The sequence below is a fragment of the Lepeophtheirus salmonis genome, chromosome 8 (assembly GCF_016086655.4).
Source record: "Lepeophtheirus salmonis chromosome 8, UVic_Lsal_1.4, whole genome shotgun sequence".
Classification (NCBI taxonomy): Eukaryota; Metazoa; Arthropoda; class Copepoda; order Siphonostomatoida; family Caligidae; genus Lepeophtheirus; species Lepeophtheirus salmonis.
The window spans coordinates 26,850,489-26,876,867 of NC_052138.2; the positions used below are offsets into that span (position 1 = coordinate 26,850,489).

The 26,379-nt window shown below is 32.1% G+C and overlaps 1 protein-coding gene across 1 annotated transcript; it reads right to left on the reverse strand.

Moving 5' to 3' along the window:
- Positions 1-1,111: 1,111 nt before the first annotated feature.
- Positions 1,112-12,783, reverse strand: LOC139906254 (uncharacterized). The gene is made up of 4 exons (XM_071890812.1): positions 12,422-12,783; positions 10,550-11,018; positions 3,272-3,615; positions 1,112-2,429 (listed from the first exon to the last, which is right to left on the reverse strand). The coding sequence occupies exons 1-4, from the start codon at positions 12,781-12,783 to the stop codon at positions 1,112-1,114; spliced, it is 2,493 nt and encodes an 830-aa protein (XP_071746913.1).
- Between the last annotated feature and the right edge of the window lie 13,596 nt (positions 12,784-26,379).

The following is a 26,379-nucleotide window of genomic DNA, read 5'->3' on the forward strand; positions in this document are numbered from 1 at the left end:
TTAACATACATATATATACTATATATGTTTGAAGATTAGTCATTTGTCTGATTGAAAGAAAAAAATAATGTCCTTGTTTCATCATCGTTCATAATTTCCATACAAATTTTTACAGTGAATGCACAGGATTAATAAATTATATTAGAAGGTGAAAGAATCAACTTCTATTATTCATATTTTATCAATTTCCTTTTTAATGGTTGAGCTATATCAACATGCGCGCACATCATTGAATTAAAAAAATGATAGTAGGTTAAAGCATTTTTGGCATTGTGTTACTTTTATAATAAGCCTTGCTATTTATCCACATATGTAAAATACGACCCTTAAACAGCTCGACATCTTTAACATTGATGTCATTCACTATTTGTGGAAATTTATAGAGATCTTTTTAAATGCAATACTGCATTATTAGAGATGAGAAGATGGCAAAATGACAGTATCACTAGTAAAAAAATATCAGATAATAAGGGAAAGCGTTATAAATAACAACGTATAACTAAATTCCGAAAATAAAAATAGATAATTTTCCTGGATGAAGATATTAGTCGTTGGAGAAAATAACTAACACATGCTATAATATTATTATACAAATAGATTGATTCTGTGTAACTATGGATAGATACAATATAAATAATATTTTTAAGCAATAATCATATATATACTAATTTAATTGATGAGTTTCGATGTCACTGATACTAGAAGTATAATACTGATATGTAATTAATTGCAGTGATTGGGTTCTTGCACTTAGGAATAATTCTTCACTTCTTCACCTATTGAGTGACTTCTTTATTATATTATATACAAGATAATATATACAATATGACTTTGCATAAAATGTAACGCAACTTAATATACATAAATAAACACGCAAATCCTCATACCCTCGTAAGATTTTAAAAGAATATACATAAGGTTTTGAATGACATTTAAATCTTTTTCAAAAAAACATATATACATACACGATTTAGAAATCAATATTAAATTTAACAGTTTTCTTTCTATTCCGGTCACTCCTCCTCAACATTCTATGTTCCATGTTTTTTTCTCCAGATTTGAGATTCTCAGACAATATCCCTGATTTGTTTACCCTTAGGAACTTCCTATTTCAAATCAATTCACGATTGTTCTCGATCAATATATATGAGCTCCCATGATCTCGGATGTCTTTGATGACGGCTTCAGTGTCCCAAGTTTTGGAAATAGAGTTTTGTACCAATACATTGTTCACAATCTTGAACTCTGGTGGATCACCGTTTGAATTCTCGGTAGTTATTGTTTTTCTTTCGTTTCTCATAAACATCCTTTGAATCGATTTTTTCATAAGCATTAGGTAGTGTTGGCAAATAACCACGTTGTCTTCTGATGAACATCCTTTGTGCCGGACTAAATCCATCAAGGCAGATGGATTTAGTGTGTTTCTCCAAGCAAACAATTCTGCTTCTATATTGGTCTTATCTGTTTTCTTGATGATTGACTTAACTGATTTGACTGCTTGCTCTGCTAAACCATTACTTTGAGGATTATGCGGTGAACTTATCTCATGGATAATAATATATTTTTCACAGAATTTATCAAATTCATTTCTATACTGTGGTCCTCCATCAGTACGAATATATTTTGGGAGTCCAAACCAATGAAACCATGACAATATAATTTTTGTAACAACATCTGTAGACAACGAATTTAATTTGGCTACAGGAAAACCACTGAATCTATCAACCATTAGAAGATAGTGAACACCCCTATACTCAAAGAAATCGGAAGCCACATGTGACATTGCATATTCGGCCTCTGAATTAATGATTGGTTCATCTGGCTTACTTGCTAAAAACTTCTGACATGAATAACATTTTTCTATCATGTTTTTGATATCATTGTTGATATTTGGCCAAAAGCAGAGTTGTTGCGCCGTCTTTCTTGTTTTCACAATGCCTGCATGAGGTATATGAAGTAATTGTAAGATTCTTTCCCGCTCGGCCGAAGGAACAATAATACGATTGTTGTCATAAATGAGGAGTGTGTATTCATCATCATCAAATAGAGATAATTGATCCCAGATTGACGATAGTTGTTTTGCTGGGTGGTTGATTGGAAATTTCTTCATTTCTGTTCCCGACCTGAATTTCTGTAATATCATTTGATATTCACTGTCGTTTACTACTGCGTCGATCAATTGTTGCACACTAGGTTCTGTACACATTTTGTTACATAACACTGTGTTATCCTCAAATTCCTCATCCGACTCCTCAGGTGGGTCAAATACCGGAGTTCTAGACAAAGCGTCCGCTATCTCATGAGATTTACCTGGAACCCATTCCAATTCGAAGTTGTATTCAGTTAATTTATCCCTGAAACGTTGTAGGCGTTTATTTGGGTTATCCATAATTGCTTTTTTGAACAAACCAACAAGTGGACGATGATCACTAAGAATAAGAAATTTAGGTGAACCGTAAAATTAATACTTACAACGAGCAACTGCCCATTGCACAGCCAAACATTCAAGTTCCACTGTAGAATATCTGGATTCCGTTGAAGTTAGGCTTCTTGATCTACATTGAATTAGTTTTAAGCAGTTGTCGTTATCTCGTTGGACTAGAGTAAATCCTATTCCATTCAAACGTGAAGCATCTGTTAACAATTGAGTAACATTCGGAATTAAAATAACTGGCAATCAGCCTTGAACTAAGCAAGATTTTTTTTACTTGTTCAAAAGACTCTGTGTGGTCTTCTAGCCATCAAAATTTACAATCTTTCTTCAGCAATGATTATTAGTAGTCATGTGAGCCAAATCCAGTACAAAGTGTCCAAGTTGATTGATAAGCCCCATAAAAAATCTTAAACTTGATATATTTTTTGGTATTGGAAATTTACGTATGGTCTCGAGCTTGTCTTCATTTGGTTTTACACCTTCACCAGAAACGGAATAACCAGCAAAGTTAACACATAGTCCATAAAAAAATTCAAAAGCAATCACCTAGTAAGAAGGCTCAAGTAACCAGAGCTGTCTCCATATAACAAGTAATGGTTCCCTCCATACTCAAACAAATATGCAGACATACTCTCAAACGGCTTCATTGGTATCGGGTCCCTCATCATCGTTTCTTCTGGTAAACTAGGTAATATTTATATACATTTTCTACATGTTCTAATCATTTCTTCAATATCTGAGTTCATTTCAGGCCAATAAATCGTCTGCCTAGCTCTTCTTTTTGTCTTCTCGATACCTTGATGTGAACTGTGCAATCCCTGAAGAACTTGAACTTGCCTCTCTTTTGGAATTACCAGCCCATTACCATATAAAACAAGACCATTTTCAGTACTTAAATTATTTAATATCTTGGAAAATGGTTGTACTGAATCGTTTATACAATTGTCTTCAACTGCATTGACTATGTCTGTATATGTTTGATCTTTCATTGCCTCTTTTCTAATATCTTTTATTAATGGATCGACGAATCTTAATTCATTTTTTAAATGAGTAGCTCTAATAACAGCAACTCTAATAACTTGTCCTCTGTGATATTCAACATCTCTATCTAACTCTTCATCTTCCTCGGGATGAAAAACCGGTGATCTCGATTTTGTATCTGCTACTTCATGATATTTCCCCTTTATCCATTTCGTTACAAATTGATACATTGATATTCTCAATTTAAATCTAATTAGTCTATTCTAAATTTATAATTGTAGCTTATGTATACTATTCATGCTCGGATGATATCTAATATTTTACTTAATTATAATGACATATATCACATCAATTCTTTTATTTTATTCAATTAGAATTATAGTGTGTTGAAGAGGATGTATGACTTGACAATAACTAATTCAGCATACATATTTTATCATTAACTTATAAATCTAACTTTTCAATAATCTTTTTACAAACAATTTTCATGATTTTTTTATTTATGATAAATTTATATCTAATACATATATTACAATTTCATCTTTAAAAAAGTTTACTCAATTTATTTAATACAGGTTTTTAAAATATTAGTTTAAATCATTTCGAAAAATGGTAGGAAATTATTTGTATTGGAGGGGGGGAATGATAATTATTGATTGATTCATAAATACAAATTTATATATAGCATACGATAAATATGAGTTTTTGTATTAGTTAACAGAACCTTCTTCATTAATAACTTAAATCTGGATCTGGCCTTTAGAAAGTTTGCAGCAGGGTTACTCGCCCTGGTAAAAATCGTCTTGGATAAAGCATGTTGGGCGAAAGAATCACCTTCCTTGATTTTACGTAAATAATATAATCTCATTATGTCATGACTAATGAGTTCGAACCAGAGACAAAATAGGTAATATTCATTATTAATGATAAATATAAAATAAAGGAAAAATAAATAAACACAAAAGCAAGTCGAATGAAAGATGTGCTAATTATTAAACTGTAGACATAATGCATTATTCATACTGGAATAATAACTAGAAAAGTCTAACAAGTATGACATAAGCCCTTGTTGTCTTTAGAAGCAAAAATCCGGATGTTATTATTACATTGGGTGTCCTAAGCAGTGAAGGCCATGTTATGGATCCTTATTTCTTTAGGCTTGACGTCAGAATAAACCAAAATATTTACATGGATGTCCTAGAAAAACAAGTTGTAGGCCAAAGAAATACTTTGTATTCTCAAATGATAAGAACCATTGTACTTTTATCCCATTAGTGATAGCCACAAATGTTTGCTACAAAAAATTAGTACTTAAAATGAATGAACTTTATCTTGATTTGAAAACAATAAATCCTTGAGATATTCTAAATATTTCCCAGCAGACCAGTTTTTCAATTAATTCAAACATATTTTAAAAAGTTCAGAAATGTATTAAACTATTTCTTAGACAAATTAATGAGAGCATCGATAAATACAATTTGAAAGGTCCATAATGGTGATCGCTATGTGAGGTTAAAACTAGAATGAAATGACAACTTTTGTTGGATATTATTATCCTTCTCCTGAAAATTGAAAGATGAATAAAGATTAACTGGAACCAAACAATTATTCTGAATCATGCCCAAAGTGCTATATTTTATGAAATTGTTAATATTGAGAGATTTAGTTCCAATGGTAAATTTGGCATCTTTTAAAAGAAAAGTATAGACTAAATAAGTCAGAATTCAATTTATTTGTACGATGAAATAGGATTTCTGACCGTATATATATGGACATAGTTCATTTTCAATCATAACTAATCGGGATGCAATCTAGAAAATGAATTTATAAATAGCTAAATCAATCAACTTAACAATAATTTCTATTATTATAGCCGCTTACAATAACATTTCGGAGTAATCTCTAATACTTATTTGATTCAATTTGGAGGTCAGTAGAGTGGTTTTGATAGTTTGAGTATCCCAATTATTTCGTTGGGGTACAATTTTTTTTTCTTCAAAATGATAAATAAAGATTATATTTTAATGTATCACTTGAGAAAATGAACTTTAATGAAACTTTTGAAATTCAACAACATAACTTTAAAATTCAAACTTCTGAAAAAAAAAGTCATTATTAATGCCTATAGATAGAGTTAAAAAAACGCCTTTTTAATACTCAAAATTTACAAACATTTCTTATGATTGCAATACAACGGAACATCGAATTAAGAGGTAGCCCCAAAAATTGGATACCCTACTGCACAAGCTAAAATAAAAATTTGGAAAAAGTTGACCTTTTTGTTTGACCTTTAAATGACCTTAAAACTGTACTTTATAATTTTAAAATGTTATAAAATTATTGCTTTAAGCATAAAAAGATTTGAATAATCACGACATTCGCGATTTTTTTCTTATTATTGGAAAATAGATTAAAAAAATACGCATTCATACAATTTATCTGAAACAGTCTGTATTTTCAAAATCAGAATATAAAGTTTCAGGTCCACAGAATGGCTGGAGCATGTTTGATTAACATGTATAAACATCAATAGAAAAACTCTTAAATATAACCAACAAAAGTGGTCTGAAATCATTACATCATTATACAATTTGAAAATGGTATCCTTTCATAAATTTATAAATTTTTTTTTTAAATTGATATAAATTTTTTGAAAATTGAACATGAGCAAGAAGAATTTTTGTAAATCTACTTGTCGATAAAACGAGTTCCACTCATACTTTACTATATTAGACTGTAAAGAAATGATACCAGTTCGGAATTTGGTGTAGGAGGATATATTTTATTTATCTAAACAAGAAAATATCCTTCAATCGTTAAAAAAAAGTACCTTATGGAGGGATTTTGATTTAAACATATGTAAAATATTTAAAAAACAAGTATTATTTTTTTTTTCATGTTATTCCTTAAAAATTACTCAGTCAAATCGAGATCCAGCCTGTTACACATACTGAATCATAATGGGCATATATGAAAATAATATGATGATGGAGGAGGGCCTGGATTTTTGTACTTACTACATGATCATATATTTTTTATTTTCCAATACTGTTATCATTATTAATATTTTTTCAAAGAGAGAACATATAATATATATTTATAAAGTAGCCACTAGTGCATGAAAAACAAAAAGTAATTCTTAGGATTTGGTGCAGAGTGATACCTAGTGGTCCATTAAAATCTGAACACTTCAAATGTTTGTGTTAACTCTCTTAATCATTCATGTAGCCGTCCTTAACAGTAATGATAGATTTTAGACGCTGCAGATTTAATCCTCTGTCATGGCGCTTGCAAAAGATGTAGTCAAAAGTGTCAAAAAGAGTTCAAAAGACTCATTCAAAAGAGTTTTGCAACGGAAAAGATGGGTTTCTTTCATTGCTTGTGTAAAAAGTTACCGTTCCACCCTCACAAGGTGGAACGGCATTTTTGATAGGCCGCTTGACAGTCTGCCTTGAAAACCCGAGATCTCTTGCATGGGCCCTCTTGGACTTGAAGTATTAGGCTGAGCTATTTTCTTTAACTCCTCTGGGTCCATTTTAGTCTTTTCGACAGATCCATTCTTTTTCTCTAACGTTTTGGACTTACTGACGGTGTAGATGGTGGTCCTAGAGAGGCCCAGCGTGAAGGATTACCCTAATGGAAATGTGTTGATGACTTTCAAGTGTCATTTTCATGGACCACCCGATAGGTGTAAGTCCTTATTGTACCCGGAGTAGAATTGAGGATCGACATTGTTGTAATTTCCGACTATTTTATTGCTTGATACGGAGTGGGGTTCGAGTTTATTTCCTTCATATCATAGCTGCTCACATCTAATTTAATGAACCATTATGACATCTATGCTGTTCTTCTACAAAACATTTTTCTAATTAAGAGGGTGACCACGTTAGTTTTGATTTTTTTTGTAACATTCTGGAGGATAATATCATATTCATCTATGATTATGAGACTACTTCTCTCCAATTAAAGTCAACTAAGCTATCGAAGATTTTCATATTAATCAATACTTTTTTTGTAATCATTTCGAAGAAAACTACTAAATGAAGATTATTTAAATGTAGATAATTAATTAACTTTTTACATAATCATATTTAGCAATTACTCTAATTCATGATAATTTGTATGATAAAATTAGAATTTCGATGAATTTGTTATAAATTATGGACATAGGTATTTAGAGGGTGCACAATATATCTGTGCCGCGAGAAGGATTTTTTTCAAACACAATTTTCTCTCCAACCACTTGTCAAATAAAAAAATAAAACCAGACAGGATTCTTATAAAATTAACTCCCGCCTTAATTACAGTCTCTAATAAAGGCCGATAGCGCGAGTAGGCCTTTGTCAATAAACTAATTTTTTTTATATAACGTGCAAGTTTGAACGAGGTATCTAAGTTCCCGCGTTTGCTCAAAAGAGCATGCCTAGTGGTAGCGTAGATATCATGCACATCCTATATTATTTTGAGATTTAACTAGGGTATATAATGTTTCTCTATTTGAAATGTACTTCCTTCAACAAATTACTTTTGTAATTATGTAGTCCAGGGGAAAAATAACCCTAAATTTGACTGAAAATTTAAAATGTCAAAGGAAACAATTTTCAATTGTATCCCTTATCTTCACAGTGTGATCTGATTTTTACTTTCATATCTTCTTAACTCTGTGTTGGTGAACGTCATCCTTACGACGTGTTTAGTGAACCGGATATCAAATAAACTCCAAAAATAAAACATATTTAATTACATGATAAATAGTTGATCGATCATAATCATTACTTCCTTCTTTATGGCTATTTTATAAATTTTTAATGGTAATTAATATGCTAAGAATAATTGCATAAATAAAATACATCGATATTAGATAAATTTTTACATTTTAATAATCTTTATATATCCGAATGTTGGATATCAAATTAGTACACAGTAGTTTGGATGATATTGCGTGTATTATATGTAATATTAGCTATTACGCCTCAGTTCTCATATTGGAAAAAAGAATAATATCCCTTAATCGCTTAAAAAATATGAAATGAAACAAAAACCCCTGGAGATGCATATTTTTTAAATATATCTTTCTTTAAAACTATACATTGAATATTATCTATAATTTAAGCTATGATATTCCTCATCACTATGTATTATGAATAAGCTATAGGGGTCTAAGGATAAGTATTGTTTTCCATCATTTCTCAGCCTAAAAATGGATATATTGAGTTCAAATCAAGATACATAATCCATAATAACACTATATAATCATAAAATCCACTTTTGCATAAGCTTTATTAATGTTTTTTTCAGATTGGGAATTCTTTTAATGGAAAAAAAAAACTCTGAACGATAATAGTCCTGAATTACTGAGAGTAAAACGGAAATCAATTTTGGTTTCGGCGCTCATAGATATATTCGACTACTGTCATTAATTCATTTGTACAAAATCTGACTCATTAATTGTTCCCCTGTGACAATCAAATAAATCAAAAGTAAAACAACAAAAATAAAAGTTTTAAGCAAACGGTTGTTCAACTACTAAATATTTTGTATTTTTCTTCATAAAATATTTTTTGAGACATATTTTTACAAGTTTTATTAATAATACTATTATTTTCACATTGTGTCCCAGACTTTTAGCTGCTTTAATAATATAAAAACTGATTTGCAACTTCATAAATTTATAATAAAAAACTAAGAAAACATTTTAAACAACATAAAGGTTTAGGTTTTGGGCTATACAATTGAATTAATGTGATCTCTTTCCGCCAAAAGGTTAGAAAAAGGTCTTTAAGGGCATGGTTATTAAAAATTGAAATTTTATCGCTGAACTTAATAGGAAATTAAACATAGTTCCAAAATGTGATATTTATCATTCAAGAAGTTAGGTCACGATATGCAAAAAAATAATAGAGGGGTCATGAGCTAAATTTCAATTAACATTATGTTAGACAATTAAAATAACCTTTTTTTCGAAATAATTATTACATATATATAATTACAAATTTATTAAACTCAATCTTTATACAAAAGTTTTAATTTTCAAACTAATTTCTACAAATTTTATTTTATCTACGAATCCAATATTTAATTGGAAATCCTTTTTTTTTTTTTTTTGCACTTGAAAGAAATGAAACAGCAATTTCCACCGATTTCTTTTTTCACTCATAACTTTTTTGATTTTGAATAAATTTAGAAAACGGCTTTATTCATATAGTTACTTTTTAAGACGCTTATCACTTTTTATTAATAAAATTAACCACGTATCTAGTCTCCTTGATCTTAAAAAACAATTTATGTGTTTCGGTTATAGAATAAGCTCTCTCCCACGAAAATTGGCATTTGTTTTAGCCTGATTAGGTTCAAAGAAGGTACCCATGCAAAATTTCAGATTCCTAGATACAACAGTGTGGGCGCCTATTAGGGACACAAACTCTATTATATATATATATATATATGGATAATGTAATTCACAATATTTATATACAAAAAAAAATTAACTTCCAAATAAGACCCCTTATTTTACACATACTTAATTGTGTTTGACTGAACCCATTTTGTGGGATCTCTATTCCAGATAACTTAACAAAAAAATTATATTTTGAATACTGAATATTTTTTTTATCAATTGTTATAACTTTTAATTTTCATCTATTTTACGTTTTAATTAATATCAATAAATACACTTCAAACACTTAGGACAGACTGACTCTTTATTTCGTGCATTACTACATATTTAAACATACTTCCTATTTACGCGTTGATACTTATATCATATCATCTCTCTCCCAGGTTCGATCTTACTAGAATTATTCTCGACCTTCTGACTCCTAGTTCATATGTATCACAATTGTCTTCCACACATTCCATTTCTTCCCTTTTCTTAAGCCTCAAGAAACGTCTATTTCTTTAATCGAACTTGGTATTTTTTTCCCTTTCCAATAATCCGTTCGTCATCCGACCATCGATTATTCTTGTAATTTTGCACTATCACCCCAATTCCTATTTTCAAGTCCCGTAAATCCCTCTTGTTATTATTATAAGGGAGTTTCTTCTCCCTTTGCTCCTCCATTCTCCTCAAACAGTCTTTTCTTTTTCGGATCTTGGGCCATAGCTCTTCCAATAAATAAGTAAACAAGATCTTACTTGATGACGAAATAAGATCTCATTTGGTGATCGTACATCTGTCTTTGAAGTGTTTCGAAACTCCAGAATTCCATATAAGAATTCATCAGAACTACATTTTCCTCCTATTTTCACTAATAGATTCTTCATACTCTCAGCATGTCCATTACTTTGCGGAAAATGGGGTGAACAAGGTCCCCATGTTACTCCCCATATCTTCAAGAATGCCTGAAATTCCCTGGAACTAGACTGAGGGATTTGATCTGTTCTTTTTTTCACTGGAATCCGGGTTACAGAAAATATTTTCCTTAATGTCACTATTACTTCTCCCGAAGATGGAACTCTTTTGAATTCCTCAACATATGGATATCCTGAAAGACGATCTCCATATAACAAGTAATGGTTTCCTCCATACTCAAACAAATATGCAGACATGCTCTCCAATGGCTTCATTGGTATCGGGTCCCTCATCATCGTTTCTTCTGGTAAACTAGGTAATGTTTATATACATTTTCTACATGTTCTAATCATTTCTTCAATATCTGAGTTCCTTTCAGGCCAATAAATCGTCTGCCTAGCTCTTCTTTTCGTCTTCTTGATACCTTGATGTGAACTGTGCAATCCCTGAAGAACTTGAATTTGCCTCTCTTTTGGAATTACCAGACTATTACCATATAAAACAAGACCATTTTCAGTACTTAAATAATTTAATATCTTGGAAAATGGTTGTACTGAATCGCTTATACAATTGTCTTCAACTACATTGACTAAATCTGTATATGTTTGATCTTTCATTGCCTCTTTTCTAATATCTTTTATTAATGGATCGACGAATCTTAATTCATTTTTTAAATGAGTAGCTCTAATAACAGCAACTCTAATAACTTGTCCTCTGTGATATTCAACATCTCTATCTAACTCTTCATCTTCCTCGGGATGAAAAAACGGTGATCTCGATTTTGTATCTGCTACTTCATGATATTTCCCCTTTATCCATTTCGTTACAAATTGATACATTCATATTTTCAATTTAAATCTAATTAGTCTATTATTATCTAGTTTATCTATGGTATAATGATTAAGAATAGGAACAAGTGGTTTATGATCCGTAATTACACTAAATGTAGGTAAGCCTGCTAGATATATTTGACATTTTTTTATGGCCCACACTACACCCAAACATTCTAATTCTCTCATAGAGTATCTTGTTTCAGCACTTGATAGAAATCGGAATTAATTTTCATTCTTTTTTGTACTTCTGACAACACATATCCCAATCCATTTATACTCGATGCATCATTTTCAAGTTTGGTTTCTAATCTTGGATCGAACGGTGCTCATGTTGGTGATGAAGTTAAAACTTCTTTAATTTCCTTCATTGATAAAGAATGATTTTTGGTCCACACATACTCTACTTTTGACGATAAAAGCTCTCTCAGTGGACCTACAACTTCACTAATTCTTTGTGATATCTGTACCAATTGATTCATTAATCCCGAAAAACTTCTCAATTTCTTTCTAGATGATGGATCTGCAAAATCTTTAATAGCATTCAATTAACTTGGATCCACTTCAAAACTCTTCTGGGATAAAATATAACCACAATATTTTAATTTAGGATATGCAAATACGAATTTAGATGGATTTAATGTTATTTTGTTTTCTCTACATCTTTGTAGGATTATACGGACATTCTTAAGATGGTCTTCAAAATTTTGTGATACAGTAAGAATGCCATCTACGACCTTGTAAGTGTTTGATAAACCTTCCAATGCCTCATCTTCACGAAGACAATATGCGTCCCCCATTGCTATGAATCCCATCGGAGCTCTCTTAAAAAAATATCTACCCCAAGGAGTCATAAAACACGTAATTTCTCTTGATTTTTCTTACAGTTCCATCTGCCAATATCCCTGTTTTGCATCCGATGTCGTCAAAAACTCAATGTTTATTGGAATACTTGATATTATGTCCCAAGGTGTTCTCATGGGATGGATTTGCCTCTTAACTTGATCATTCAGTTTCTTTAGATCCACACATATTCTCACTTTTCCACTAGGTTTGGGTACACCTACTAATGGATGGCACCAATCTACTGCTTTATCACCGACTTTACTTATTATTTTAATTCTTTCCATTTTGTTAATTTCTTCCTTCACTTCTTCTCTATAGGTAAATGGTATGTTTCCTGCAGTATGAATAGCGTATGGTTGATAATCTTCTTTAAGACTGATCTTAATATGTTGCCCCTCCATAATTTTCAATTCTTCCTCATAACAAAATACATCTCTAAATTTTTCCATCAATTCTTTTTTTTAAATCTCTATCTCTTCTTTCTTCACAAATTGCACCGCAGCTACACCCATTTGTTTTGGAAAATCCTTTGATATGATTCGCAGTTCTCTACAGACTCGTCTGTACAAGAACATTTCAGGTTTATTTCGACATATAATTACATTTTCTCCACTTTTTACTGAATTTAACGATAAATTCAATAAGATAATTCATAACTTTCCAATAATTTCTAATTGCGATCCATCAACACCTGAAATCTTCTCTTCTTCTTCGTACTTTTTCACTATTTTCTGATTTAATCCCATCTTCTTAACAAACTCTATTCCTCCTACAGTAACTTCTGCTCCTGTATCGGGAACTGATTTAATTTTACCAAATACCTTTCTTTCACAAATTACATCCCGTAATACCATTTCATTATCATTATCTTCCTTAATCCCATTTATTCTTATTGCAGCGAATCGTTTATAATCTATTTTGGACTTGCAAACTCTTTGATAATGTCCTATTCTTCTGCATCGATTACCTCCGCAATAAGAGCATTTAATGTATTTTTGACTTGTTATCTCTTAAACATTTTGTTTCTTTATACTAAATATTAATCCTAATGATTTTTTAGCTAATGCCTCTTCCTGGACTTTTCTCTTCTCTTCACTGCGGCAGATAAAAATTACTTCTGCAAGGGATAACTCGGGTGATTTAGATGATAACAATTTCTTTGTATCTTCATTTCTTACCCCCCAGTATAATTAAATTTGACATCCAAGCATCAAACGTCATCTCACGTAACCCAGCGTTTTTAGCTTGAACACATAATGATGTGTAGAATGAATCAAATTTTTCATCGTCTTTTTGTTTTCGTTCCACTAATTTTATTCGTTCTAATGCCCTATTTGTTTGTTTTCTTAGATAATTTTCTATATGTACTATAATTTCTTTTATAGAATTTTCATTTTTAATGTTGATTTCTATGGCGTGATTTATTTTATTCAACATCTCCGGAGTACATAATGATTTAAAAATGGTTTTTTTCTCAACTTTTGTTTCATCCTCATCACCATAACATAATTGTTTCCAATTTATAAATTCTTTGAATTGAATATCTTCTTCAATCTGAGATGGTGGGTTTACATATGTGAATTTTTACTTCTCTGATACTTGCTGATGACCTTCCTTCTGTGACTTTCTCATCACCTTTATTTCCCGTATGATTAAGGAAATTTTCGAACATTTTCTCCATGAATTGTCAGTTTACATCTCGAGTTTGTTTTTGTTCTTCCATCATCATTTTCATTATTGTCACTGTAGATTCTTGATTTGTTAATTCCACATTATTTCCAGCTTTTGAATCCGCTTCATAAGTGATTGATTTCCCATTTCTAATTCGCTCTTCGTCGGCTTCCTTATCAATATTTAATTTTCTCACGTACGTTTTTTCAAAATTTCTTAATTACTGTATACTGCCCCATCTTACATTTTAATTAATATCAATAAATACACTTCAAACACTTAGAACAGACTTACTCTTTATTTCATGTATTAATGCATATTTACATATACTTCCTATTTTCACGTTGATACTTATATCATATCAATCTATAGTTATTTAATTTCAAAATAGAGCTCTGTTCTAAATGAATTTAAAGGCTAAATCTACTTCAACAAAAAAAAATTGATGATTATTTTCCTGTTGTATGACTTAAACAACGATGAACTACCTCTGTTTTCAATAATAATAACATCTTTTTTTTAAAAACATTTTTAATTACTAACGGCAGTACCCAGCATTGCCGCAAGTTAGTAAGCGTCGTCAAACAGACAAAATTTGCTGAAAAATATCGGGCATAACTACCCAAGAAAATGATCATTGTTATTCATCATTGTTCAAGAGCACACTCACATGTAGTAAGTCAAAACATAGACGATATATGTTTTTCTCCTAAAAAATGAAATAGTATGACGTTATGACTGATGAGCCAGGAAGTACCCTAGTCTCAACAGCGCTACTTGGTAGAGCCATAGTTCCTCAAACTCGATGTTACATGCAAAACGTCAAAGAGATTTATTTAATATCGATTCATTGATATTTCGGAGATCAAATATATGTACAGGATATACAACGGGGAGTATTATGTACAATGCACCCTGTATACGCTCAATACTACATGCAAAAAGCCTGCGAGATGTCATACCTATGACTATACTGTTATTTCTGAGATTTAAAATATGTATATAAATATAATATATTTTCAATATTATCAGTTTTTCTTGTACTTCGGTTTTCAATAATAATGAATATGCACTTGTAATAGTTTTACTCTTTTCCAGATAGTCGATGTGGATTATTCCTTGGGAATCCAAACGGCAGTTACTATAATCTTTACAGCAGATTTTTTGATTCAAACGAATGCCAAAAAGAAAGAAACAGACTGATGTAGCTGAAAGTTGGTGTGTATTCTTCCCAGAGATTTTACTATCTAAACATAATCTCGATACACGCCAGTAGTATAATCTCGGACTTTGCAAAGACTGTTCAAATTACCCTCTTACGTTGGATAAAGTTATGAATGAAATTTGTATTCAAACCAAAGGCATGAAATTAAATACTTTAAGTAGGTTCTACTCTTCTCATCTCTAGGGTGAATAAAGAAAGAATTATTATATTTTATATGATAAAATGGTTATGATCATAAAAAAAAGAGATACATCATAGTTGTTAAATTGGTTTTTTTTTTCTAAATAGAGGTCACACACTGTAGGTCCTTTTTGGACTCAGAGTAGAATTGAGGATCCACATCAGAGTAATTCCTTCCAATGTCCTTGCTTGATAAAGAGAGGGGTGTGTATTTATTTCTTTGCTCTTACAACTGCTTGCAGCTGATATAAAAACAATGTAATAACATTACAGCTGCTCTCTTCTCAAACATTTTTTTAAATTTTCAGGTTGTCCACCTTCATTTTCGGCATTGATTATTTTTACCTGCTCACAGTTCATATTTTATGCATCACCACTAGTCAGTGTTATACTGTTGTTATATATGGAAGAAAATTTAGTTCGAATGTAAAACTAAAGTAATAAAATATTGAAGATTTATTTATAAAGTATATACAATATTCGTAAAACCTATGGTAGATACTAAAAAGGGATGGATTTTAATATATTCTGAGATCAAGAAAAAAAAAAGTTTTTGTTAACACACGAACATCCGTCTTAAAGAATTTAAATGAATACATCTACAAAGTTTATCTCTATTTTTGTATTCTGAAAATAAAAACCTATTACATTCTATCACACAGGGTGTGTAGCTATTTTTGCCGCCACATGTTCAAACTTGCACACGTTGGATAAAAATAGAATCAATTGACAAATTTGTTCTCACAAATATTTGGAAAAGGCATGGAACCCATCTTGGAATCTGCAACTAGAGCGGCAAAATAACTCTAGGACACAATAAGACGTTTGTTTCCATGGTTAAAAAAGAATTTGAGGGCTTCCAAACACAATGGCCCTAAATCTGATGTGTTTTTTTTTGTGTAGGGCATGATCTAATGCCAAGCCAACCGAATTCCCTGCAACACCAAAGACGAGCTTATCTGTTGGATCAAGAAGGAATTCCAGGATTTGGCAAGGGACTATGTGGCGAAGGCTTATTTCTTTCGGCCTCGTATATAGACCGTAATTGAGGCTGGAGGCTTATCAAGTAAAATAATCTAAAATCTGTGAAGCTATCAGACATGGTTTTATTTTTTTGATCTGATCACTGGTTAGAAAGAAAATGGTGTTTGAAAAAAAAATCTTTATTCCAGTACATATAGCTCTGGCACACCCCGTATTAAAAAAAATTTATTTCCATTTGTAGTTAAATTATGTTCATCTACTAAATAGGTATAGCTAATTTTACAAATCAAGAAAAAAAAGAATAATGAATTCAAATCAATTTCCCTATCGCACATTCTCTAACCTTTTCCTTAAAGAAGCAAAAATATATAAATGTCAAGAATGACGAACTTATTTGTTCTCATATGAATAATTAGTATATAGGGGAGACTGGTGACAGTTGTAACACGGTATAGTTTGTAACTTATTAATTTTTTTTTTTGGGGGGGGGGGATTAAAAATTCATTAAATAAAAATAAAAATCATGTTCTCCCTATTTCTATTCTATAGTTTACTTGTAACTGATATCATATGAGTTATTGATTCTTTTGCTCACACTTAAATAATTTCTCCTTAAAACTTTTTTAAGAATTTTTCACATTAACATATCAATAAATACGTTGCTATTTAAAAAAAAAATTGAAATTGATGTTCCCTGTGAATTTTTAAATCGAAATATGTATTGTTTGTACATTAAAAAGCAGAGAATGGTTTGTTTCTGGTGGAATATTTCTGCTATTATGTCCAAAAATGTCAAAAATACCATCCAAATCTCACTCAGTAATGATTTTAAACCAAAGGGTGCTCCAGATAAACAGGGAAAATATTTTAAGGCTTATAACACACTAGATGAGGAGGAACCATAACTTTTTATTATCAGAAAGCTACATTTATTGACGTTAAATTATTTTAAATGAAATCCACCTCCCTTGATAACCTCAGCCTCAGGGGTCAGAAGCTTTTGCAGATCCGAGTGACCTTTTGCAGATCCAGATTTGATATTGTTCTGTTTCTGGTTTTGATCTTTTAATTTGCATTCCCTTCATAGATGTAGTAGTCCAAGGAAAAAATTACACCTTCCAACAAGACAGTGCACAAGCCAAAAGGCCAAAAAAGTGTTGTATGCCTTGCCAAAAACGTGTTGCAATTGTCTTTGGTATACCCTACCTTGGAGTTTTTGTGAATTAAATATAAACATATTAATGAAAAATCAATATCTTCATAATTCATTAATATCGTTGTATTTTCAATTTGATATGAAGATACGCCCTGGATGGTTGGTATACTGCCTAGTTATAAAATCTATTTTCAAATATAAAATCAATCATGTAATGAGAAAAAAAAAGTTTTAAAAAAATTTCAAAATATAGCTGTCTAAATACGTAATATTTTCTATTATTTTGATATCGAAGAAAATAGATGTAGGGGTTCTCTTTTGGGATTCTAGGAAAGTTTGGGGAAGTATCTTTATAGACTCATAGCTCGGTATTGAGTAAAGATATTCACTTGAAACTTTAACAGAAGCCACTTGAGGTTTTTTTTTATTTTTTTTATTTATGTTTTGTCTCTAGCTTTATGTAAATGAAAATTAAAAGCCATTTGCTGAAACGATTGAAAATGGATTCTTTCTTGCAAAAAAAAAATTAAAAAAATAGCAAAGCGGATGGAGGCAGGTGATAAGCCCAAGGACATCGCCAAGAAGTTTAGCGTGAACGTGTACAAGGATGGGGAGGATAGGTTGATGAAGGGGGGGCACGAGTTTCAGAGATAAAAATATATCAGCGAGGGCAAGAACAACATGAACACCAGTTAAGATCGTTGCACCCATAGCTCTGATTGAATTCAACCCTTCAACGTCAACCAGGAGGTTTTTGAGAGAGCAGGAAATCCCTGAGAAGACCATGAGATAATGGCTGAAGAAGGAATTTAGTCACAAATTAGTTTTCTGAAAAAAACAAAATCCGTGGAATTTCCAAGCGCCCGGTAATAAATAGAAATGCATTATTTTTCCAATAGATAGCTTTAGTAATGTGAATCTTACGTTGTATATAAGTGCAATAACTTTAGGCTAGAACGCATTAAACGGATAGGATTTCGTAATAAAATTATTTGACTCAGTATCATTTGAGCAAGGGTCTAAAATGGACACGAGCAAAGGGAATAAACGCTGTATTTTACAGTTTTTCTTTGAACAAGGAGAAACGAGAGCCAGTTGGATGGAATTGTGACTAGTGTTTATGGTCCTGATACTTAAATATCCAATTACGTGCGACTTTGGTTTCGTCGATTCCGTTTCAATAGCTTGAAATATACATCACGTTCGTCAATTGTCGAAAATGTGGATAAAATAATGGAAATCGCCGATTCTGACTGTGATGTAAGCACTGCTTTGATTGCCAAAGAGATTAATATTAATGAAAAAAAAATCAAGTTAAAATAATAGATTTATTTTTACTACAGTTATAGCATAATTAATTAAATTAAAGCATTTACGGTTTTTGCTTTGCAACTGACGCGGTAAATATAACACGTCGATCATAAATTATGGACAACGAAGCACAAAAATGTTTCGAATAATATAACTTTACTACAACAGCACCATTTAACGTTCATGGGGTCCTTTTGTATCCCATATAAACAGTAAAATATCGTTGGGTGCGATCCCAGTTACAAATTTCCATAAATTGGGACCTGTGGGCTCTAAAAAAACCCAAACAGCACAATATTAGTGATTTTTAAAAAATTACAAAAATTAGCTTCCAATTTATTTTTTCTCTTTAAAATATTAATATGTTATTTCCCGGGATCCTGAAATTTAGAAATGTAACAAACAGATATCAAGAATTATCTCTTTTTCTTCTTCCTCTCCAATTACACCGGCTTGTACACGTAGCCCCATTTGAGAATCACTTTATTTGAACATTTATTTTATTTATGCGACTTTATATTGGAGTATATCCCCGGTCACTTATAGCCTTTTAATTTCTACTTATTTTATTGTACGATTAATTTTTTTACTTACTTCCAATTTTAGGGGCCTCCAAAGGATGGATTGGAATATTTTGTTGATCGAGGATTATTTGTTAAAGAATACAACATATCCAATGAAAACTCAATTTTGAACTGGCTTTTGTTTGCAGTCGATTTTCCATGTTATTTGTTACTACCTCTATTGATAGTGGATCGGTCCTAGGACTTACTTCATCAGTCCGATCTTTTTTACTATTCAACGGTCCTAGGACTAACAAAATAAGAAGTAAATTAGGTTAATAGGGTCCCTGGAGTTTTTATCATATATATATTATAGTATTATTTTTTCAGGCTTAAAATGGGTCTTCCTTCACTCTAAATCATTTGCAATTCATTTTGTTACATGGACAACATGAATTCAACAGAAAAATCAATCATATAGGATTCCGGTTTCAGAGCATTATTTTGTACATTCAACGCTAGGAAAAGGTGGTGGTATGTCTCCTGCGATTTAATTGGAAGTAACGCTAAAAGTCCAATAACATAACTTAATGTAAAAAGCTGATAGTATATGCTTGGGCAGCATTTGAAAGGTCCATTACAAGCCCAATGCATGTAATTAACAAGGAGAATGCTCCCAATTTCTGCTCCAAAAATTATTATACAATCCTTATCGAATTGCTCACTAACTAATAACAAAGGATTTATCTGCATTGGCTAGCAAGTTATACTCGAGAAGGAATTCAAAAATGTATTACTAATAACTTCAAGTGGAGGGAGACACATTTTGAGCCTTAAATTATTTGTGAAAAGATACATGTTTGTCATTATATATATGAGGCGAAAGTTCCCAGGGCGAAACATCCTAGAACCGACTAATATGACAGCAGTTTTTTTTTTTCAAATCAATCCAACACTTATTTCTACCTTTGGTATATTATAATTAACATACATATTGAACTCATCTTATAACTCACCTACTTAGTTGTAAACAAACAACCAAAATTTGACGTCACATCACTGCTTTTCAATAGCAATTATCAAATAATTAGAAAGGATTTGAAAGGCAATCATATGTATATTTGGAATAATTGATAAATTCCATTTAAAAAATAATTTATTCAGCTCAGTTTTACATCTTTGCCTAGAACGCCAGTATTTAGGTTGAATATGGGGAATTCTAACTTCCCTCAATCAAACTTGAGAGTATGAAAAAAAGATTGATTATATATCAAATAATTATGATCATATAATATTCATAAGTGGAATTGAGATATAATATTTTTGGATTAAAATATTAAAGAATATTTTAAATCTTTATACATATATACATACAAGATTGTAAAATAATCTGCTTATGATTATAACTTGACATGCTCTTTATCAAGTAAGGCATATTTTTAATGGACATGTAAACGAAAGTTCTAGAATGATTTTCTACAAAAGGGATTTCAATAACATAAACTATGACGCAGAGGGACATTTGTAACATTCCTAATACTGTGTTAGTCCTTATTAAGGACTGAAGTCCCGTCTAGTTGAGTCTGGGTCTATCCTGCCCAGTCCTTAAGAATGTATAAAGTTCTGTTCTTGATAACGTCACACAAATTTATTTCTTCTTTTTATCAGTACTAGTATTAACAGTCAGAAGGGCCCAGAGTCTTAAGGATCGGTCCTAAGGCTGGACTGGACTAGGCCAAATATATAAGCACTGAAACAGCAATTTGTATTCAGAATTGTTACTAGAATCGCATTGGAATCTTCATAGGGATATTTTTTAGAAACGTCCCATCACCTGTTCCTATATATCTTCTATACAGCATTTTCACTGACGTCAGTTATACATTGTATCATAATTGATGGAGGTGTCATCTTGGGAGATCGAACTATATATTTTTACGACATAAAAAGTACAAATTTCAAATTAACCGCCATTAAACTTCATCAAATCCCTTTATGAATAAAAAAAAGACTTAACACTTCAGGGGCGTCCGTTGGGGGTGAGTGCATGAGGGGCTGAAACTCTCCCCAAATTGAGGAACTTCTGTTGTTTTTTTCAAGAAAATTTAAAATTTCATTTTAAAATTTTTCTACAAATTTTTTAAACTATTTGTGAATAGCAGTGCATTTTGTTTTTTTTTTCAAAAAATGTAATATTTCCAATTTTATTTTTGAAATATTTTTCTAAAAAATTTATATTTTTTTGAATAGCTGTAGATTTTTGAAATATTTTTCCAAAACTTTTTATGAATAGCTGTAGATTTTTAATTTTTTTTTCTAAAATTTTAAAATTTGTTATATAATTTTTGAAATTTTTTTCAGAAAATTTAATACACTAAATTAAATTTTTGTAAATTTTTTCCCCAAAAAAAATTCCCAACCCCCTAAAAAAAAAAAATATTTATATCATCCTAAAGATGCCCCTGGTCTTGCATTTAACACTGATATTTGGGCGACATTAAAATTGTGACTTCAAGTAAAAACGCTGGTCCAAGTAATCAAACCACCTAAATGCTCTCTTCCCAATTGTGGCTGGGCTAACCTCTTTTCACAATTGAAAAAAAACATGTATTAACGACAAGGTTTTTTTTTACACTGCTAAATAAAAAGTGAAAGAAACTAAAACTAAAAACAACAAATAGATAGCATGATTATAAACAAAACAATGAACACCGAACAACTAATAAAATAAATCAACTCTGTATCTCTAAAAAAAGTTATTTTTCTATATTCCTCTACTCAATTTTATCTGAATATTTATTGCAACATTCGTTATAAACACATTAAGCCAAGACTGGACACTTAGAAGAAATAAAATATAGCCATTGCCGATAGGCCACAACACTCTCGGACATTGAATATCATGAAAGAAATTCAGCATAAGTTAAGAAGAGTTCGCGTTTTTTAAATCTTAAGAATAAATATTGGAGGTTGTATCATAAATAATCAGCCTCATCCATTATAACTCAGGATTTTCATCAAATTCATAAAAAAACATCTATATTAGAAAATATAATCCCCTCCAGCTGCGATGACGTCGTGGCAGTGCTCCCGGAGCTTCTTGAGTTGGTTGAACAGCTTGTCTTCGCTCACTCTCCATCGCCCACTGCACGGCAGTAATTGCTTCTTCATGCCCCAAACTCGTCATTTCGGAGCAGATACTTCAACTTCCAGAACCGTAACCGGTCACATAGGTTCAGATCTGTGTTGTAGGGGCTATGTTTGACCGGTTCCACATCCCTTCGAGTCAGAAACTCCCATGTTTCAGCGGCAACGTGAGGACGGCCATTGTCCCCATCAGGAGACATTCCTTCGGGTGAATTCTGTGCTGTTTGATGTTGTTCTAGCGTTTTCCCGGTCGTCTTCAGATACTCTATCATGGTTTTGCAGTAGGCTGTGGTCCCGGGAGATACTGCACGGATGGAGAATCGCTTCGGTTTGCTGGTGAGCCCCATGAGGATCATCGTCTTCCTCGTCGTCAGCTTCACATGGGATGTTGACAACCACACCCCCGTGGGCTCCACCCAGACCTGCCTTCGGAACCCCTGAGTACCAGTAGAAATAGGACTCGTCCTGGACTAACAGATGAGATCCCAGGTAGGCCTTCCTGTGGTCCTGGAACAGCTTCAAGTGGTCCTGATAGTACTTCACTCGTTGCCTCTTGTTGGTTTCTGAGAGCTGGTTAGGGACGAGGCAGCTGAGGACGATAATGAGCCCAAGATCATCCTTGATGATCCTGTTGATGGTTGTGTGTGGTAGGAAACCCTCAGGAGCAACCTCACGAGTGCTCATTTGGGGATTCCACTGGATCCGACTCTTCACTTGGGTGACGTTCTCCTCTGTCCTTGTGCCCCGGTACGTTCAGGGCGTGTCCTCTTCTCCAGGGCAAAACTCCCACTATCGAAGTCCTTCTTCCATCTCTTGATAGTGGAGAGGCCAGGGCAGGTGTCAGGGAAGGTACAGACGAGGTTTGTGTGGATCTTGTTGACTGTCTTGCCGAGCTTGTACCGGATCAAGAAGTAGGAGCATAAATAAGTGTCTCCATTTGCAGCGGTGAGAGTGGTGATAGATAGAAATGGTGCAATTGTGAACTATTTATACCACTTGTGTGGCATCACCCAACCTCTCCCAGTAAAAAATATATGATAAGAACGATGCCGTTGGAAATTTTGAGCTATCTTTTTTACTTTTCGAAATAACGAACCCATCTCATTATTTATCGTACACCCATAAATAATGCGACAAAAGAATCCGTAATGATTTGGGCCAAATGCCGTAAATGAGGCTGGTCACCCCACAGAAGAGTATGCCACCTGTGTAGACAACTTCAATATTTCTTAGATGAAAATTCTCAAAACCATTAAAAAACATTTAGAAAATCTATCTATCTGATGTGGCCCCAAACAGTTGGAATGATTTGAACTCTCCGTCTTATGTCTCCTGAATTGTTCATATGAAGGTTGAAAAAGAGCTCATTTGATGTATCCACCTCTAACATCAATAACATGCTGGATCCATCCCTGGAAGAGGAAACAGGCGTTGACGAGGGTGTACCTTGGCATGTTGGTCATTTGTCTCTTTGATGGAGGTAATCAGAGAGTCCATGATGGCATGAAATGTTCGATTTGCTTAAATTCAACATAGCCCAAGTCAAAATAATCCAATGAAGTCATAGAAGTGTGCAATCAGCCACGTCATTAGATTATAGAAGATCCTTATGAATCTTTTGCACGTTCTTGATTAGGACACCCGTCACATTTGAGATCCCCCGTTTTAAAATTTCCAAGTTGTCAGGAAAAAAATAATAGTCATTGTGCAACGCCGTTCCTCCTCTGTCAATTCAATCTTCTTTATATACGGAGCAGATATCACCATGATGCCCAAAACATCATAAAATACACTCTATTAGACAGTTGCATCACAAAAAAATTGCCTGCACATGCAAGCACCGCTTTTATCTTAAAGCCTTTTACGTATATATTGGTCAATAAAGCATTATGTTATAATAGCAGTTTAAATATTGAATTTTTTACCTTGATGATGTTTTAAGACTTTCATAGGTACATATGTACACCTATGATAATCCTGTATGAGTTGAACAATAATCCTTGTAATCTTTTTCATATGAATGTTAATTTAGATTCAGAATTGTATTGGCAATAGTAGAAAAAATCTTTATTAATACAATTAATTATTTACATATTCAAGTTTCATTAATAAAAATGTCCACCTTCTACTTCAAAAATGGTTTCAATTCTGCCCCTGAAGCCACTTCAGGCATTCACAACATAGTCATCCGGCATGGCATCCCATTGCTCTTCGAAAACAGCTTGAAGGGCTTTGTCAGACAAGTGGAGGTTGGCACAGACTCTACTTTCCACATATTCACAGATTTCATAATCTAGGGGAGCAGAAGTCAAGGGATGATGGGGGCAAAAGTTGGAGGGTGCAATCCCGTCTGCTGATTCAACGTTTCCTTCTGACATATAAGTTCATATAAAGGTTCCCAACTTCTCTGCGCACTCTGGCCCGAGAGACACTGCTGAAAGTTTTCATGTTGACCTGGTTGGATTGTCCTCGATGGTGTCCCCAATTGCTCAAAAAAACTCATCCGTCCTCACTTTGTTCTGCCATTCACTCCCCAGCTTCCTCTGAAGATTTACTCCATCTTTTATATTGATTCAACAAATAAAAAGTGTCAGGAACTCGTTTCCTTTTTGCTTCCATTTCAAACATTTATAGTTTTTTTATCAAACCAAAAAATCATTTGAATGCTGAATTTAAGATCATTGAAATCTTTATTTTACAAAACCTCGAAAATTTAGGTTTGTTAATCTAAAATTGGCTTTAAAGATCTCTTCATCATTTGCGGACACTTGGTATACAATAATAACTGCAACTCTTTTTCTTTCAGGAATGATACAGGTATGGAATACAGGGGTTCCCCCCTCTCTTATTGTAGTTTTTGGCAGCCAAAAAAAAAATCCACATTTTATGAAGTCCGCTTTTAAGAAAACTTTTTTTAGTACTAAAACCCGTCAAATGGGGTAAATTATTTTTCATATTCTACTTTTTACTATTTTTCTTCATTCTTTAGTATGTCTACGACAATAAAACATTTATTATTCATAAATCATTTACTATAATGTATGCCCCGCAATATAGTTGTAACATTTAATCTTAATTAGATATTTATTTAAATTTTAATCCGGTCATTTCAACACTGGGAAATTTAAATAATCGGAACTTACGCAAAATTTATTCAGCAACCTTTTTTATTGCAAATTTGTAAAATAAGTAATTAGAAAAGTCTTAAGTCTAGTTATCAAATGAAATACTTAAAGGACACTCCACCTTCCCCTTATGCCAAACTAAACTATAAACTTATATTATCTATATATATAGATAATACAGTTTTTGTGTGTGTGTCCTCTTTATGAGTGTTCATACCGTTGGGCTTAGGAAGCTGAAACTTTGGACGTGTGTCTATTTTGAAACTTGTCAGTTAAAGACTGGGCTAATTATTAATCAAAAAAAAATTTGATTTCTCAAAAAACATTTTAAGGTAACTACTTTTTCTAAATTTATTCCAAATCTCAAAAAAGTTATGGGTAAATACGAAATCAGTGATAATTGCAATTTCATTATTTTCAGTAGCAAAAAAAAAAATGAACTTCCAATAGAATATTGGATTCGTAGTTAAAATAAAGTTTGTAGCCTCCCCTTGATCCTACTTTATATTGCGAAGTAGAGAGGGATAAGATCAAATGAACATGGCGGCCAAAAGTACTCAAATTGTTCTTTTTACCATTCTTGAACATCATTATTTTTTGGAACAAAACGCTGTTGCAGTATTTTTTTGACTCGACTAGAAATCTCTGAATAATATTTTTAATAGAATGACATTAAAGTTAATTGGACTCTAATT